At 53.1% G+C, this 19,130-nt stretch overlaps 1 protein-coding gene across 6 annotated transcripts; it reads left to right on the plus strand.

The window, feature by feature from the left end:
• Positions 1-392: 392 nt before the first annotated feature.
• LOC133119017 (bromodomain-containing protein 1-like) lies at positions 393-18,953 on the plus strand. Of its 6 annotated transcripts, XM_061229387.1 has the most exons (13): positions 393-671; positions 2,586-3,958; positions 4,345-4,501; positions 5,564-5,695; positions 6,787-6,915; positions 7,662-7,974; positions 9,098-9,355; positions 9,740-10,234; positions 11,274-11,400; positions 12,522-12,652; positions 13,637-13,746; positions 15,269-15,423; positions 15,734-18,953. In XM_061229387.1, the coding sequence occupies exons 2-13, from the start codon at positions 2,595-2,597 to the stop codon at positions 15,903-15,905; spliced, it is 3,543 nt and encodes a 1,180-aa protein (XP_061085371.1). In that variant the 5' UTR covers positions 393-671; positions 2,586-2,594; the 3' UTR covers positions 15,906-18,953. The 6 variants fall into 6 exon arrangements, with proteins under 6 accessions (XP_061085371.1, XP_061085367.1, XP_061085366.1 ...); XM_061229383.1 differs by lacking the exon at positions 13,637-13,746 and having other exon boundaries at positions 5,537-5,695; positions 9,686-10,234; XM_061229382.1 differs by lacking the exons at positions 13,637-13,746; positions 15,734-18,953 and having other exon boundaries at positions 5,537-5,695; positions 9,686-10,234; positions 15,269-15,690.
• Positions 18,954-19,130: the final 177 nt, after the last annotated feature.

A 19,130-nucleotide genomic window follows, 5' to 3' on the forward strand; every position in this document is an offset into this window, starting at 1 on the left:
ATATTGTGACTACATACTTCAGTATTTTTGTCAATGTGCTAACACTGGTTAGATTTTTTTTTTTAATTGCACACTCAAATCACAACTATACAATTCGTTAATAATAGCCCGTGTTACACTGAAACGTTGCAACACGCTCCATAAATGCATTGTACTACTGTGCCACTTAGTAACAGGAAAAACAGACGCCTAACCGAAAAGAACACATTTGACCGTTGGACCCAAGCTGGCTGTCTGGTTTGGGATACCAGCAATACAAAGGGAACACTGCATCAATAGAAAAAAAAGGGTTTGTTGAATATTAGGGAACTTCCTGACCCCCTCCGCTTCTACGCAATCACGCTGTACGAGTGGGTGGGGCCTCGTGTGTAACCGCATTGTTGTTGGGGGAGATAGCAGCCCGGAGCAGCTGCCGTTCGTTATTAGAAAGTGGACAGTTAAACGCAAGAATGGCTTTTTATACAAATACTTAAATGCCGCGGATATACCCGATTTCAGAATCCGGACGGTTGCCGTGGATACCTCGCTCTGTCTTTCATATTTTCAGTTGAGAGCTCGAGCGGCGTCCGTTGGATGAGAAGATTGTGCGGAATCTCAGGCGCTCTGCAGGCCATATCGCCATTGCTTTTCAGCAGCGCTGCTGTCTTCGGCAAAAGCTTGGGATCTCTGAGGTATGGGCTCCTTCTTTTCACTCTTACTCGTAGATCTGCTCGTCGGTATTGTCTAAATCCTGCCGGCCAACGCAGATTGCCGTTTGTGTATGAAATATAACTTTAAGTGGCGTTCGCTTCGGCTTCTAGTTTTTTTGGACGCCATATTTGCCGTTGTTAGCTAGGCTAGCAAAATGTAGCTAGTTGGACATTAGCGAGTTGTAGTGTGAACTGCCCCAGTTTCGTTGCCTCTGGCCGCCTAGCCACGGTCGCTGTTCACTCAACTGAGCGGTTCTCGGCGCTCGCATGGCACACAAAGCACCGTGTGTGGTTGGATATAATTTGTCTGGTAAGTTAACTTAGTTGGCTAAGTTAAATGGACGACGGCAGTGGGGTGATCAACTAAGTTAATTCAACTAATATTAGCTAGCCAAATAACGTGTTTTTTTAACTGGATAGCTGAACTGCACACTGACGTTAAGTTCTCAAACAAAGTTACATATTTTGCCGCCCGTAACACATTGATGTAAACCCACCTGACCTCTGTCAATGCAGCCAAATAACCAGACATTTTCTCAGTCATAATGGACAGCTTGCGAGCTAAATTAGTGTTGTTAATTACTAACGTTTGCTACAATCTAGCGTTAGCCAACTATCACTCATTTACATTCTTTGTTCGCCCTTCGCAAAGGAAAGGTATGGCTTGCTCGGTAATGTTAGTCACCCGTTCCTGCCGTATCTAGTTATCTAAAGTTAACTTAGAAAGTGGTTAGCTATCTTAGGAACTTAAAGAGACGCCCCCCCGCTCACAGTTGTGCCTTACGAGCAAGCTGGTCAGTGGATAGATTATGTTGCTTCGCTACTCAACTAGCTAATTGTCTAATCTTGCACTGCAGTTTTAGAAGACAATGTTCTTATTTCACAATATCTTGGCACCAGTAGTCATTTCATTATCCACAGTGATTGGAATTGGGTTCTGTACACACCCCTCGTTTACTTTATTAATGAGCCTGCCTATTAGAATTAACGTTGGATCCCAGTGTAAAATTCAAATTAACTTTCCTACCAAGTGTTCGATGTTTGATCGCGATCTTGAACTTCAGTGATAGTTCTGCCTATGTTGTCATGGGAACCCATTTTTCTCCCGCTATTACTATTTTGACGTACTATCATGCACAGTGCTGTCCTTGAGAAAAGATTGTATCGATAAGAGCTCACCCTGCAGGTACGTGCATACTATTATAATATATTAATGGGAAACTGACTGCTTTGGTCTGGCCTTGTTCAAAGAAGCCTGTCGAATGGGTTTGTCTAGCACACATGTATAGGTCCTCTGTTGCAGAATTTCTTTGCCTGAAGAATTGGAGACATGGTTTGACAACTAAGTCACTGGAAGTATATTTTCATGCAAGGCTCCTGTTGTGAAAGTCGCTTATAATTTGACACACTATAGTCCAGGGTAATCTCCAAGGTCGGTGTGGCATAAATTTGTGTGGCATTAAATATTAGGGCTAACTAGAAAAGTTGGACATAACAGCCAGCAAAGTAATAATGTGAACATTTAAATGTAGTTTTTTGGGCATTTAATTTGGAAACATTATTCACTTTATCAATGTGGCAAAATGAAGTCTGTGGACATGAAAATGAAACGGGAGTAAATGGAACATTGCTAGCCTGGAAAAAATGAAATCCGGATTATGGGAACAGTGCTTGTCGCACTTGTCCCCGGGATCGATTCGAATTTTGTTGTGCGTCGCTCTGGACGAGAGCGCCCGCAGAACGCCTGCAATGTAACGGAACTGTTACCTTTGTCTAGCTTATGCCAATGCATGCTGCGATTATTATTATTGTTACTTTGCCGTGTGCCTCCTTTATCGGGATCAGACGAGGCCCCGATTAAGCGTGTGCGATCGTTTTTCCCCGGACTCTCCCCAGGTTGCGGAAATGAAGAAGAAAGCCCGGACCCCCCGCGTGGCCCCGCAGAGACCGGCCTCGCCCATCCGGCCCTCGCCCAACCGGGAGACGCTGACGTACGCCCAGGCGCAGCGCATGGTGGAGCTGGAGGTCGACGGGCGCCTCCACCGCATCAGCATCTACGACAAGCTGGAGGTCCTCTCCGACGACGACCCCACCGCCCAGGAGATGGTGGAGTGCAACAGCAACAAGGAGAACCGCGAGAAGCCCCCGCTGGTCCTGGTGCGCTCCGTCCGCCTGAAGAACAGCCGGGAGAAGAAGAACGCCGCCCTGGCCCCCGCCGCCCCCGCCCCCGGCCACGCCCTGCCGGAGCCCAAGATCCACACGGTGGAGTACAACCTCCCCGCCGTGCCCCGGCGCCCGGCGGCCTACTTCACCTACCAGGAGAAGACGGCGGAGGAGCTGGACGAGGAGGTGGAGTACGACATGGACGAGGAGGACTACGCCTGGCTGGAGCTGGTCAACGAGGCGCGGAGGGCCGAGGGCTTCAGCCAGGTGTCTCAGAACGTCTTCGAGTTCCTCATGGACCGCTTCGAGAAGGACTCGTTCCGGGACGGGCGGGGCGCGGGCGAGGCGCGGCCGCCGGCCATCGACGAGGACGCCGTCTGCTGCGTGTGCACGGACGGCGAGTGCCACAACAGCAACGCCATCCTCTTCTGCGACCGCTGCGACCTGGCGGTGCACCAGGAGTGCTACGGCGTGCCCTACATCCCCGAGGGCCAGTGGCTGTGCCGGCCCTGCCTCCAGGCGCCGTCCCAGGCCGCCGACTGCGTGCTCTGCCCCAACAAGGGCGGGGCCCTCAAGAGGACGGACGACGGCCGCTGGGGCCACGTGGTCTGCGCGCTCTGGGTGCCCGAGGTGGGCTTCTCCAGCCCCGTCTTCGTGGAGCCCATCGACGGCGTGCGCGACATCCCGCCCGCCCGCTGGAGGCTGACGTGCTACCTCTGCAAGGAGAAGGGCGTGGGCGCCTGCATCCAGTGCCACCGCGCCAACTGCTACACGGCCTTCCACGTCAGCTGCGCCCAGCGGGCGGGCCTCCACATGAAGATGGAGCCCGTGCGGGAGGCGAGCCGGGCGGGCGCCGCCACCGTCTCGGTGAAGAAGACGGCCTACTGCGGGGCCCACACGCCCGGCGGGGGCGCGCGCAGGCCCCTGGCCGTCTACGGGGACGGGCGCGGCCGGCCGGGCGAAGGGAGCGACCGGAGGGCCGGGTCGAAAGGCAGCAGGAAGAAGAAAAAGAAGAAGAAGAAGAAGAGGCGGAGTCTGGAGGCCGCCGCGTGCGAGCCTCAGGCTCCCGTCCCGGCTGTGACCGCTCCCAGAATTTCCGCCGAGAGGTAAGCTCGCTTAGGGGTGCCTCAAGGGTCTGATTTATTAAGGACGTTAGCGTATTCACTATAATTTGGCAGCAGTAGTAATTTCATTATCCGCAGTGATTGGATTCCGGTTCTATACACACCCCCTTGTTGGCTGTGGAACTGTGTTTGCACTCTCAAAACAAACAGTTCCACAGCCAGTCATTGGTGCAAAACAAATGCTCGGACCATTACTGCGGTGCTGGTTTTGTGTGCGAAAAGGCTTAGGGCTAGCTAAGACCTTTAAATGCGCACCTGTCTTTGTAAATGTTTGCGCATTAGCGGTGTCAACAGCGACACGTTTGCGAGGCTCAGAAAATCGTCGAGCTTTATTTGTTCATTTGCTTGTCCCTCCGGTTGCCGCTCAGGTTAAACACCATCCTCGGGCTGGTGTCCGTGCAGAAGAAGAAGGTGTTTGTGGAGCGGGTCTTGAGCTACTGGGTACTGAAGAGGCAGTCCAGGAACGGCGCCCCCCTGGTCCGGAGGCTGCAGTCCAGCCTGCAGTCCCAGAAAACCGCCGAGCCGGTCAGTTCAGTCGCGACTCGTTTAGCCTTTAGGACGCTGGCTGAGGTCATTGACACGGCACGCCTGTGGATAAAGGCGACTTTAAACACTTTAAACTTGAGGAATTGCTCTGAACCAAATTTAAACTTCTTTCAAATTGTTTTTTTTTTTTTTTTTTTTTTGTGGAATAAATGTTGGAAGATCGAAGCAAGCATTTGTATTTGTCTGCATATTTTTATTTGAATGCATTTGGAAGTGTTGGCTTAATTAGAAATTTGCAAATTGATACAGGTCTGATCTTAGCCCAAAATTCATAATTCCTACTCTTTAGACTGCAGTTTGCCACCAATATTTGTGTTGAAAGATGGTTAACCCTTTAAGGTGCAAGATAACAAATGTGATTTACAGTGTTCTTAACTGAAAATTCTAATGTTGATGTAACATTCACTCCTCACTTGCGTTCAAGACGTCAAACCATCGCTGTTGAATGATTTTAAATGAACGTTCCATTTAATTTGCCAACGCATTACATTACATTATTATATTATTGGCATTTGGCAGACGCTCTTATCCAGAGCGACATACAGTTGAACCATCGACCTTACATGTCCCAGTCATTTACCTTAACCACAACGCTACAGCGCCTTTTTAATATCAATGGCTGCGACTGTTGCTTGCCTGTGATTTATTGTGAATGCAGGGCAGGGCGGCCTGTAGTGTAGTGGTTAAGGTAAATGACTGGGACTCGGCGGTTCTAATCCCGGTGTAGCCACAATAAGATCCGCACAGCCGTTGGGCCCTTGAGCAAGGCCCTTAACCCTGCATTGCTCCAGGGGAGGATCGTCTCCTGCTCAGTCTAATCAACTGTACGTCCCTCTGGATAAGAGCGTCTGCCAAATGCCGCTAATGTAATGTAATGTCATGAATATGTTTGAGTATGTCGGCTAACGTTTGCTGTCTTGAACGCACGTCTGATGTTGAATTGAAATCGGTGGTATTCCAGAACACTTCCCGAATTTTGAACAAAACCTTCCGAAAAAACCCCCTGCTCCTCAGCGGGTTAAACCGTTGGTCCCTCTGCAGGAGGAGACGGAGGAGGAGAGCCGGGCGCTGAGGGAGCAGCTGAAGGACTGGCACCGGCTGCGGCACGACCTGGAGAGAGCCCGCCTCCTGCTGGAGCTCATCCGCAAGAGGGAGAAGCTCAAGAGGGAAGAGGTACCGTCACTCTCAGCCAATCACACCGCCCTCTGCGGTGTCCTCAGCCAATCGCACCGCCCACTGCAGTGTCCTCAGCCAATCACACTGCCCCACTGCAGTATCCTCAGCCAATCACACTGCCCCACTGCAGTATCCTCAGCCAATCGCACTGCCCCACTGCAGTGTCCTCAGCCAATCACACTGCCCCACTGCAGTATCCTCAGCCAATCACACTGCCCCACTGCAGTGTCCTCAGCCAATCGCACTGCCCCACTGCCGTGTCCTCAGCCAATCATACTGCCCCACTGCCCTGTCCTCAGCCAATCACACTGCCCCACTGCAGTATCCTCAGCCCATCACACTGCCCCACTGCAGTATCCTCAGCCAATCACACTGCCCCACGACAATGTTCTCAGCCAATCACACTGCCCCACTGCAGTATCCTCAGCCAATCACCCTGCCCCACTGCAGTATCCTCAGCCAATCAGACTTCCCCACTGCAGTATCCTCAGCCAATCACACTGCCCCACTGCAGCTGCTGTATCCTGAACATGCTTTGCGGTTGTTATTTATGACGCTTTTCCAGAGCGACTTCCAGTCGGTTAGACGCCCCCTCCCTGGAGCAATGCAGGGTTAAGGGCTTTGCTCAAGGGCCCGACAGCTGCACTGATCTTATTGTGGCTACACCGGGGGTTGAACCACAAGCCTTCCTGGTCAAGTGCCTTCGCCTCGAGGCTACAGCCTGCACCATAGACAATACACTCTGTCTTTCCACACTACTGGCCGGCAGAGGGGAGGTGACTCAATCAACAGCCACTCCCACCCCCCCCCATGGAAACAAACCCCCCCCCCCCCCTCCCCCCCGCCCGCCCTTCCCAATGGGTAAAGTTACGAGAGAGGAGGAGGGAGGAGGGGGCGGTGGAATGTCCGCACACAGCCAGCCCGTCTCCCCTCCCCTCCCCTCCCCCTCCCCTCCCCGGGGGAGCTCTCCCGGCTCTCTGACGGGCTCAGCTCTTGTTGTTGTGAGCGTCGCCGCGGGGCCGCAGGGCCTGCGGTAACGCCAGTGAGAATGCAGAAGTGAGACGTGCGCTCCGCTCTCCGCTCCGCAGATGAAGCTGCAGCAGTCGGTGCTGGAGGTGCAGCTGACCCCCCTCACGGTCCTGCTGCGGGCCGTCCTCAGCCAGCTCCAGGAGAAGGACCCGGCCCGCATCTTCGCCCAGCCCGTCAGCGTCGCCGAGGTCAGTCGCCGTCCGGAACTTACCCGGAGCCTCGCGGCTTCCTGCGTCAACGGCCCCGCTATGTCGTTCAGGCGGCTAATGTAATGCTAACGGCTTACCACCGGCTATGGTATAATAGTGTACGTTACATTACATTATTGGCATTTGGCAGACGCTCTTATCCAGAGCGACGTACAGTCGATTAGACTGAGCAGGAGACAATCCTCCCCTGGAGCAATGCAGGGTTAAGGGCCTTGGTCAAGGGCCCGACGGCTGTGCGGATCTTATTGCGGCTGCACCGGGATTAGAACCGCCGACCTTGCGTGTCCCAGTCATTTACCTTAGCCACTACGCTACAGGCCGTGTAGAATTATTCTCCTCATAAAAATAACTGTAAAAGATCCTTGTAAAAAAAAATCACTTCAAAAGGAGGAAGTTGGTATTTAAAATGGGTATTGGACTCACGCTAGTTTTGTTTTCATCTCCGGCTTTCATGCTTCGTTGTTCTTAGTTTTTTGATGACCGACGTTTTTGGAGTCATTGCTCAACTTATCACCATGGAAACAAACTCATAAACGCACAGACATCAAGGGTAGTTAGCGAGCGCAGTCAACTGGTAAATAAACCGCGCCTCACTACCCCGGATGTATTTGACATTGCCACAGCAGGCTTCGGGAAACAGGCTGGTAGAATTCCGTGCGCTCTGCGAATTTGTTGCCCGGGTTTCACTCTCGGTCTCTCCCTCTCTCTCCCTCTCCCCCTCTCAGGTGCCGGACTACCTGGACCACATCAAGCGGCCCATGGACTTCTCCACCATGCGGAGGCGCGTGGAGGCGCAGGGCTACCGCAACCTGGACGAGTTCGAGGACGACTTCAACCTCATCGTGGCCAACTGCGCCAAGTACAACGCCAAGGACACGGTCTTCTACCGGGCGGGCGTCCGGCTGCGCGACCAGGGCGGGGCCCTGCTGCGGAAGGCCCGGCGCCACGTGGAGGCCGCCGGCTTCGACCCCGACAGCGGCTTGCTCCTGCCCGAGGCCCCCAAGCTGGAGCCGGCGCCCCCCTTCTCCTGGGAGGAAGGTGAGGGGCCGTCCTCTTCAGCTCGCCCTTTCTGCGTTCATCCCTCGATAAATATTCGAGTCGATTCCGTTTTATTTGTAAAGTGCGTTTGGCTGTGGGCTGTCACAGAGATACTTTACAGCGGTGGTTCCCAACCTTTTTTTGGCTCATGACCGCATTTTGACATCACTAATTTCTGGCGACCCCAGAGACTTTTATTTTTCTAGAATTAGTTCTTGATCATGTTTGTTATACTGTGTTGCAAATACAGAGTAGGCAGAATAGTGCACAAAGTGACATTTTATTTTCCCTTATCAGGAAATACATGTACAGTTAGGTAAGCTACAAGGCTTGATAAAAAAATAAAAAAATAAATAAAATGTAATCAATTACTACACGTATCAGGCGACCCCATTTGAATTCCGCGACCCCAAGGTTGAAAAACACTGCTTTACAAAGTAACAGAAGGAAAGGGAAAAAAAAGCCCCAGGGTACACGGGAGGTACACGGGAGGTACACGGGAGGTACACGGGAGGTACACGGGAGGTACACGGGAGGTACACGGGAGGTACACGGGAGGTACACGGGAGGTACACAGATGGTACACAGGAGATTTCGTGGGGAGAAATCTTAACTGTGGCGTGAGAGAACTTTCCAAAGGGAAGAAATCTCAGGAGGAACCGGGCTACAGGGCGATAGGCCCACCCTTCCTGGCCTATCGGTGGAATTGGTAGCAGTTGTGGTATTAAACTAGCAGATACAGAAAAAGGGTGCGCAGCATATTGCGTTTAAACATTAATTTGAGTGAGGGACAGTTTTTGAAGAGCGATTAACATTATTTTTAAAAAGCTGAAGTCCACACAGAAAAATGTGAGGTTGTTGTTCAGATCTGTGGGACAGGAGGAGGGAGGGATTTCAGACTCAACACTGCTCTCCTCATAAAAAAGTAGAATTACGGCATTACCCGGATAACTGCCCGGAGTAAAAACCCGGAGCCCTCCCAAATCTGGAAGATGGGACTGAAGCACCATGCGTTTCAGGTTTTACCCAGCGCAGTTATCCGGCTGACTCCGTAAAGTGACGACGCGGGCCCCAGTATGAACGCCGGTCTCTGACTCACGCGCGGTTGCGGTGTGCGTTGCAGTGGACCGGCTGCTGAACCCGGCCCGGCGGGCCCACCTGCCGCCGGGGGAGCAGCTGAAGCAGCTGCTGGAGAAGCTGGACCTGACGTTCGCCATGAAGTCCAGCCCGTCGCGGAGCAAGCGCCTGAAGCTCCTGAAGAAGGAGATCGCCGACGTCCGCTGCCAGATGAGCCTGAAGAAAGCCCCGCCCGCCCCGCCGGAGGCCGGCCAATCGGACGCGAAGGAGGCGGGTCCTGCTGAGCGGAGCGTCGTGGAGGATGGTGGGTGTTGCTCTCGGCTGCCTTTCTCTGGCCCGGCTCGACTGTGCGGCTGTCTTGTCCTTCTTCAAGTCAGGGGTCAGGACATTCGTCTTGTGGGAAGTTTGGCTTTGTATTTTCACCTGTGACTTGAACGAAAACCTTAAAAGAGTGCTTGAGTTTTCTGCTAACAATTTGTGTAAACTTTCCTTTGCGACTATTTAGGATGGAGCCCGTAGTTTAATAGCCCTTGGTGTTTGTTGCCATACCTTTTAAAATAGAGATGTTTTGGAATCCCTCTGTAGAACCACAGTTTTTGTCTGGTACTTTGTCTGGTGTCATTGTTTACCACAGGAAGCCAGGGGTGCGGGTCAGTTTCGGCAACGTTGGGTTCGTTTTGTTCGGCAGGTGACAAGTCCGTACCCCCGAAACTGGAGCCTCCGGACTCGCTGCCGTCCCCCGCGGCTGAGGACGTGCAGACCGACCCGGAGCCTCCCACCCTGAAGCCCGTGGCCCGGCAGGCCAGCCCGGAGATCAGGCGGCAGAAATCGGTCAAGTTCCACGGCCGGGACGCCTCCGCCCCGCGGCCCGAGGCCCAGGTGAACGGGCACGCCTCGGACGGAGAGGGCGCGGCGTCGCCCCCGAACCCCGCCGCCCCCCCGGAGCCCGTCACCCCCGTGGGCCGGCGCACGGCCGTGCTGTTCCGCAAGTCCAAGAGCCCCCAGAAGCCCCCGCGCGCGGGCGAGCCCCCCCCGCCCCTCCGCCCGCAGCTGGGCACCAAGACCTTCCTGTCGGTGGTGATCCCGCGCCTGGAGACGCTCCTGCAGCCCCGGAAGAGGTCCCGCAGCGCCAGCGGGGACAGCCAGCCCGAGGACCCGCCCCTCTGCAAGCGCCTGCACCAAGGTGAGGCCCCTCCCCTCGCGCTGTGCCGACAGCCTATCGGGAGCCGGCACGGGCCCCGCGGAAGTTCAACGAGAAATGGGCCAGATTTTGTTTTACGTTTTACTAAAGATAAATTATTTTATGTCTGAATCAGAGGTGCCCTTTCACGTGGCAGAGAGTATGCCGGTTTTAATTCCAACCGGTCACGACACTAAAAGATTTCACGAACGCATCTTCAACCGGTGACGAGGGAACTGATCGGTGAAATCAGGATGTGTAGTGATTGGTTGTAATTAAATCCTTGTCACCTCAGAGGAAACTGTTATTTACCCAGTTTATAGTGGAGAGCGGACAGGGTTGCCTGTCCTCAGACTGAGGTGGTGTGGAGGCGTTGTTAGTTTCTCGAGGTTGAATGTTGGCTTCTCCACCGTGGCGAATAACACGGTTATTCTGGTCGCGCTTGTTCGGCAAGTAGAATCGGTTTCACAGATAAACCGATGGAGGAGGCAGAAAAACCTTGGCACATCAGCGTGTTGAATGAAGTCGCTTCAGAGCCAGATCTCGTATGAAAACGGTAGAAGCAGGGGCCAAAGTATTGTGGGCAATACTTTCCGTATTGTTCGAGAACCCCTTTCGCTTTCCACTTTCTTTCCGCAAGGCTACATCCGTGAGCTCCATCTTTCATTCGCTAACATTTGAACGTGCGGGCGGGTTCATGGGTTGCAGGTTATTCAGTTTGCTCAGGCTTGTAAAAAGTTACGCATCTTCTGAGATTCTTTTGTCGCGGCGTTTCAACTTAAGAATATGCACAGACAAGAACGGGCCAGTCGGGGCAGCTAGCCTGCTGGTTTAAATGTGGACTCCAGCCCGTCGAAAATGGCCGTTGAGTCTGGGCGTGCTCCCTGCATGGGTCCGTGGCTCGTCTGCGTGCCCGGACAGGCAAACAGGACTCGCGAGGCTGCCCTGCTCCCTGTGTGGAATCCGCCCCGCCCTAAGCGCCGTTTGGAGCCCCCAGCGTTGGGGAGGGGGGGGTCTAACGCTCTTCTCTCGCGGTCTCCAGGCCTGTCGAACGGCTTCGTCATCGCCCAGGAGGCGGAGCTCGGTCCCGGCCGGCCGCTGGAGCCCCGGCGGAGGTGCGCCTCGGAGTCCAGCATCTCCTCCAGCGGCAGCCTGCTGTGCAGCCCCAGGTACGCGCCCTGAAGATCTACCCCTGTCCTGTGCCTGTACCGCTCTGCCCTGCACCCAGTACCTGCCCTGTGCCCTTTACCAACCCTGTCCTGTACCCAGTACCCGCCCCGCTCTGTCCTGTACCCAGTACCCGCCCCGCTCTGTCCTGTACCCAGTACCCACCCCGCTCTGTCCTGTACCCAGTACCCGCCCCGCTCTGTCCTGTACCCAGTACCCGCCCCGCTCTGTCCTGTACCCAGTACCCACCCCGCTCTGTCCTGTACCCAGTACCCGCCCCGCTCTGTCCTGTACCTAGTACCCGCCCCGCCCTGTCCTGTACCCAGTACCCACCCTATCATGTGTACCTGCCCTGTGCCCTTTATCAACCCTGTACCTGCCCTTCTGCCCTGTTGTACAGCACCAGGTGCCCTGGAGATACTCTACCTCCTGCCCTGTGCCTTACCCCCCTGTCCTGTGCCCTGTCCTGTGCCCTGTCCTGTGCCCTGTCCTGTGCCCTGTCCTGTGCCCTGTCCTGTGCCCTGTCCTGTGCCCTGTCCTGTGCCCTGTGCCTTACCCCCCTGTCCTGTGCCCTGTCCTGTGCCCTGTCCTGTGCCCTGTCCTGTGCCCTGTCCTGTGCCCTGTCCTGTGCCCTGCTAACCTGTCCCCCCCTGCTCTGTACCCCCCTGCCCTGTCCCCCGCCTCGCCCCGCTCCCCTGCTCTGACACTGAACGGCGCGCTCTGGGTCTGCTGCAGCAGCGGTTTAGAGGAAGGCCCCGTGGCCCCTCACTTCCTGCTGCGCGGTGTAGCTTTACTGCACAGGATGCACGGCCCAGCACAGGCCCTCCAGCCCCAAACCGCCCGCAGATCTCACTTCCCCTTCCTCTATTCGCTCTGCATTCTCTCCAGCGCGTTGCGTCATCGACGGCGTGCCTCACCGATGCCGGGCGCGCGCGATTGGTGCTTTTCTTGCCTTGGCCCACACCTGGTCCGCGTGATTGGTGCTTTTTTTTGCCTCGGCCCACACCGGGCCCGCGTGATTGGTGCTTTTCTTGCCTTGGCCCACACCGGGCCCGCGTGATTGGTGCTTTTCTTGCCTTGGCCCACACCGGGCCCGCGTGATTGGTGCTTGTCTGTTCCGCAGCCGCGTCAGTCTGCCGAAGTGCGGGAAGGGCCGGTCTGCGGCGGCGCGGAGGAAGACCACGGACGACCGGAGCGAGCTGACGGCCTGCAGGGAGACCGGGAGCCTGAGCCAGACCGCACGCAGGGCTGCTGGTGAGACCCCTCCCCACGCCACTCTCACTCCACTCTCACTCCACTCTCACTCCCTCTCCACTCTTCTCTCCCGATCCCACGTTCCTCTCCCCGATCCCACGTTCCTCTCCCCGATCCCACGTCCCTCTCCCCGATCCCACGTTCCTCTCCCCGATCCCACGTCCCTCTCCCCGATCCCACGGCCCTCTCCCCGATCCCACGGCCCTCTCCCCGATCCCACGGCCCTCTCCCCGATCCCACGGCCCTCTCCCGGATCCCACGGCCCCCTCCCCGATCCCACGTTCCTCTCCCCGATCCCACGTTCCTCTCCCCGATCCCACGTTCCTCTCCCCGATCCCACGTCCCTCTCCCCGATCCCACGTCCCTCTCCCCGATCCCACGTCCCTCTCCCCGATCCCACGTCCCTCTCCCCGATCCCACGTCCCTCTCCCCGATCCCACGTCCCTCTCCCCGATCCCACAGCCCCCTCCCCGATCCCGCGTTCCTCTCCCCGATCCCACGGCCCTCTCCCCGATCCCACGTTCCTCTCCCCGATCCCACGGCCCCCTCCCCATGGCTCTCCATTTCCCCGCTCTGTGATTGCCTGGGACGTGAGAGGGGTCAACTGTAGTAACCAGCTACAGGAGGTGTACAGCCTCATAATCTCAGTCCAGTGTTTCGTATTGAAGCAAAGAGTCGCAATCCCCATCTTCTCTTTCTCCTCATTCTAATTGCATGCCCGTGTGTTAAGCGTTAAGTGTTTGCTCCAGCCCTTCTGGGCGAGCCTTGGTGTCCGTCTTGTTCCGTGTCGTTGGAGGAAGTATCCTTGAACAGGAAAAGAGTCTCAGAGTTGATCTTGTCTGTTTGTCTCCCTGTGCGTTTGAATGCCAGTGACGTGCCGTGTGTTTGTGTGTCGGTGTGACGCATGGCTTCTGGAGGTATTTTTTCTTATCTGTTTGCAGTGTAGCCCGCATAACTTGATTGTCGTTATTCCTGCTTTCGTAGAAGTTGGCAGCAACAATATGTGGATGTCCACTAGTGCCACAACTGTTGCACTGGAACCTCTAAAACTAGTTTGGGCAAAATGTAGCGGATACCCTTCCTACCCTGCCCTGGTGAGTGTGCGTGTGAGAGTTACTACCCTGCCCTGGTCTGTGTCGGTCTGTGTGTGTGCTTCCCCCTGCCCTGGTGAGTGTGCGGGGAATGTGCATGTGCATGCGCATATGTGGGCGTGTGCATGCGCGCGAGTGTGTGTGTGTGTGTGTGTGTGTGTGTGTGTCTGAGAATTTTCATCATTCCCTCCTTCATCTACACACACACACACACACACACACACACACACCCACGATCGACGAGCAGAATAACTGGTAAATAACTAACAACTAACTAATTTAGAAGATCTACAGGCTTCTCAAAAGGTGTCAAGGTTTTTGGCTTGGTCATAGGTTCATCTGATAATTATGCAAAAACACGTCATGTCATGTGGGAAATCGTTGTACAGACCACTTGGAAAAAATAGCAGTCAAACACTAAAATGTGCATAATTCCAACAAACTGAAATATGATTCTCTTGAATCAGTATGGGATATGAGTCGAAAGCTCCGGGATGATACGAAAAGCTTAAAAACTGGAAAAATAGGTGCGTGGTTCTTCAAAAATATGATTGGATAGGTCTCTAGTTCAGCACCGTCCGATTCTCTGTTGCATTTGTTTCAGCCCTATACTCTTTTACTGCTTCGGTTTCTTTTCTACTTTACCGAAAAAGAAAATGGCCGCCCAGACTCTTCATCCACAGCTGAGGGTTGTCTTGTTCTGTTATTTACACTGTTAATGGGAAAACCAAATGGTGTTTGGGACAGGTCCTGCGAACAGCAGCCGACTTCATTCACATGTTTAAGTAGTTGTCAGCTTTTCGACTGATTGAAAAAGCCTTGCTTATTTCCTGGAAACTCTTTCACGAATAGTACCTATGTTTGCTCCATGGAGGGGGTTCTTTTTACGCAGATACCTGCACATGTTTCTGTTCCAGCACATTTTTCCACCAGCCGTGTGTGTGTGTGTGTGTGTGTACTTGTGTCTTGTATGTCTGTTTACTGTACACACGCATGTTAGTCACAGTGTCAGAATCTTACTTTCTCTTCCTTTATGTTGCTATCCTCGCTCCCTTTGCTCCCTGTTTCTCTGTTCTCTTTCTCCCTCGCTTTCTCTCTCTCCCGCTCTCTCTCCCTCTCCCTCGCTCTCCCTCACTTTCTCTCTCTCCTGCTCTCTCTCCCTGGCTTTCTCTCTCTCTCCCGCTCCCTCTCTCTCTCCCTCTCCCTGGCTTTCTCTCTCTCCCGCTCCCTCTCTCTCTCTCTCTCTCTCCCTCTCCCTCTCCCTCGCTTTCTCTCTCTCTCCCTCTCTCTCTCCCTGGCTTTCTCTCTCTCTCCCGCTCCCTCTCTCTCTCCCTCTCCCTCGCTTTCTCTCTCTCCCGCTCCCTCTCTCTCTCTCTCTCCCTCTCTCTCTCCCTCTCCCTCTCCCTCGCTTTCTCCCTCTCCCGCTCCCTCTCCCGCTCCCTCTCCCTCTCCCTCTCTCCCGCTCCCTCTCTCTCTCTCTCTCTCTCTCCCTCCCGCTCTCTCTCCGCCCCCCTCCCCTCTCCAGATAATCGACCCCAAGATGCCGCGGGCGGGCTGTCACCGCAGTGGAGCCGTGACCCCGACGGCCCCGCCGAGCGTGCTCAGGGCTGGGGAGCGGATGCAGTACAAGTCCGCAGAGAAACTCTTCCTCGTCCTCTTCTTCGACAACAAACGCAGCTGGTGAGAACGCGGCTCCGGCTCGCTCCGCTTTAAAGGCAAAGTCGTTCATCCGCCCGGGGTGCCAGAGAAACCAGTTTGTGTGTCACTGCGGTGTGCGGACCATTATTTAACGGCAGTGTGCGGTCTAATTTCCCTGTTAGCGTGACTAGCACAGAGGTGTGGTGTCCATTTAATCTCCTCTGCTTTGCCTTGAGAAGCCCTCGTATAAAACTGCCTTCGTCCTCCCAAATGACAAAGTGGCCTCGAGCGTGTTGAGCAGTTCTTAACCCCCCCCTCCATACCCTGTTTTTGTTTTGTTGTTTCCCCACAGGCAATGGCTTCCTAAATCTAAGATGGCTCCTCTCGGGCTGGACAAGGCCGCCGACGAGGTCAAAATGGCCGAGGGCCGCACCTCGGGCGTCCGCAAAGCCGTGCAGACGGCCTTCGACCGCGCCACCGCCTACCTGGCCCGCGTGCGGGACCGCCTGACCGACCTGGACTGAACCGCACACGCCTCACCCCCCTGGGATGCCCCCACCTCGCCACCGACCTGCCTCACCCCCCCCCCCCCCCCACCTCTCCCAGCCTCGCTGGACTGACGGCTGGCTACTCAGAGAAAGTTCCGGAGTTTCAGACACTCCGCAACCCGTGCTGCAGGACCGCTGGACAAACGCTGTAGTCCTCACTGCCATTTGACTCCATTTCCCATCATCCTCTCTGTCTCCACTAGTGAATAGCTCTGTATTTAATGCACTGTGTAAATACCTGTCCGTTGGCTGACACTAACTTATTCTATAGGGGTTTTTCTTTTTTGTTTAGTTTGTTTTGTTGTTGTTTTTTTGTTTTTTAATCGGGACTGTACATTGCGTTTCTTAATATTTATACGTAACGGTGATTATGTTCTCACTATGCCGCAGTCTAAGGTGCTATACAATGTCGAGTCCTTGTTGTTATGAACGACTTAAGCATGGGCTGATGCATACTGTACTGAAGGTATTTCAGTAACTTTTCCATTTATTATTCTCTAAGTTATTGAAGTTTATCTACATCATAAGCTTCTCCACGTGGCATTAACGTTTAAATATGATTTTGTACGAGAATGGTTTTTTTTTTTTTTTTTTTTTTTTTTTTGGGAGAATTTTAGTGTGTTTTCGTTTGTACATATTTATACAAATCTATATCTGTAAGCTTCCAATCGTCACATGCAAAATCTATCGTAGCTATGGGAACCGAAAGTGCGTCGTCCTTACGAAACCAAAAATAGTCGTTGCCCAGATATTTTTCGTTTTAATCTTAGGTGTGATTCCGTGTGGTTTGAAAGGTATACTGTCGACTCATCTCCTCCTCCTTTTTTTACTCGGTGGGTTTTTTTTTTTGACTGCGTTACAGGGACCTGTTATTAAACGAGAGGAGGATATTTTATTTATTGTACAAACAATATATTTGCATTACTTTATATCCAGAGAAATTGTAAGACCTGAAAGGAAGGGCACACTGAGGTCGTGGCTGTGGACCCTTTTAGTTTTATTATAAATGGCCGTGTGATATAGTGTAATTTTAATGCTTGAATGGTGCAGTCGGTGATGTTCATTTAGTCGGGTCCTGGGTAACAGTGGGTAAGTTTTTGAATACATTTTGTATGGTTTTGTGTGTACCATTTTATTTTTCTTTGGGGGGTGGGGAGGGGGAGGGAGGAGTGGTTCCTGGGATTGTCCAGTAAGTTTAATTTTTTATATATATAAATGACTGCATATTATAGCTCTGTATTCATATTCGTATATGAATACATAAATACACATTTACACACTGAAGCATTTCTGGTTGATCTTGATGTGATGCGGAAGGTTGAGCTGCAGAAGGGTAGAGGGAGAATCAGTACGCCCACACTACGCCAAAGTAGCCTCTTCTACCGAACGGAAACTTGAGTATCTTGAGTCGCAAGAGTCACACACACAGAGAAAATGCATCTTTGCCTTGAGTGTCTCACGATCGGTCAAAGAAAATGACTCCCGAGTCTGGTGCCATGATCTCTGCTGGGAGAAGGCCTCCTTTGATGTCGGGCCGCAGAACCTGACCCAGATGGTGCTCTGGCCTCGTTCCAAAATGGAGGGGGAAGTGCCTTCCTCCATTTGCATTAGAAAGAGGGCGAGGCCTACTGTCTCTGGCACAGATTTATTATCGGTCCCGAGGGATGTGCCGTCTTGTGCTACAAGACACCGTCAGCGCACGACGGTGACGACTTGGCCAGCTGTGTGAAGGCTTTTGAACTCGTAATTTGCCGGCAGCCAAACTACTCAGCAAGGCTGGGCCTGGTTAGTCCATGGTTGGGCCTGCTTAGTCCATGCTCGGGCCTAGTTATTCCACGGCTGGGCCTGGTTGGTCCACGGTTGGGTAGTCCTGCATACCAGCCTTCTATTTCTCAGCTATTGGCACGGCATAAGCTATGTAAGACGAGTAAGATAAACTGGGATGTCCCAGCTCTGACGTACATGGCTCGGTCCGTACCGTTTCGTAACACTCTCGAGTGCTGTAGCTGTTGTAGGTCAGGGGCAGGAAGTCCCGCTCAGGGAATTCGCCCAAGCAGCCGTGCGTCAAACACGTGACATTTCTGCCAACGCTCTTCCGGCGGTTCCACCAGCTTTCATTTCCACCTGGTGTGCCTCTCGCCTCTGCCAGCGGTGTCCCAGACTGTTAAGTTCAGCTCTGAGCTCTGGAGAAATCCCACTATCCCTCCGTGGAAAAAGGACACCAATCTTGACGTTTCCTGTAAGGGGTCAGTCTTCCCTCTCGACCAAGGGGAAACGTCAACGCGTCGTGACCGACTTGTTTTGCGGCCAATAACAATCTTGTGGTATTTAATGCAAAGAGTAGAGCTTTCGTTGGTGTCCTGGGAAAATTATCAACCCCATTCTGGCCGTCTTTAAAAAAATGTATTCTACAAGATTGGTGTCCAGCGTCACCTGTCTGTTGAGGGTGAGTTTCTGCCCCTTCAGAGGTTTCTGGGTATGAAAGGCGCTATATAAATGCAATCCCTTATGATGACCATTGTTTTCTGTTCTGAAATGAGCACACTGAAGTTTTACTAACCGTGTTCAGTGTGAATTTCTTTCAATGGTTTTTCACTCCACACCTTTGAACACAAAAAAAACAGTAATTTTTTAAAACGGTTCGTTTAGTGACACACCTTGTCAATCAACCGCAATACCTTTCCCATGTTTCCAACAACAGTGCAAGTATAGGCCACTTAGAATGACCTTGGGGGGGAAAATAATAAAATGTATGTGGGAGGATGAGCCCAACACACATTTCTGTGTATTTGTGCCCTGACAGAAGTACTAAATGTGAAATGTATGCAAGATTATGGTAAATTAGAAACAATGCCGATTGAATTGTATTCTGGTGATAAGGATTGGAGTTCTCTATGTGAAGGTCTGGAATAGCCCCTCCGTTTTCAGATACGTTTTCAAATTGTGATTGTAAATCAATCGCCTAATTGCCTATTTATGATAATCTAATCTATCCCCATTACACCAACCCCCACCCCCACCCACCCAAATAAAATGGATAATTTTATTTTTTAACCAGAAAAACTTTGCCAGTGGTTGTGACTGGTGTTTGAAAATGTCACTCTCTTGACTTGCAATATACTGGAATGACACAAAAAGTGTCTCGCAGCAACCTCACAAGGCGTCCGTCGACACATCACTGATTCACCGCATTGCTTTGAC

The sequence above is a fragment of the Conger conger genome, chromosome 19, assembly GCF_963514075.1.
Source record: "Conger conger chromosome 19, fConCon1.1, whole genome shotgun sequence".
Classification (NCBI taxonomy): domain Eukaryota; kingdom Metazoa; phylum Chordata; class Actinopteri; order Anguilliformes; family Congridae; genus Conger; species Conger conger.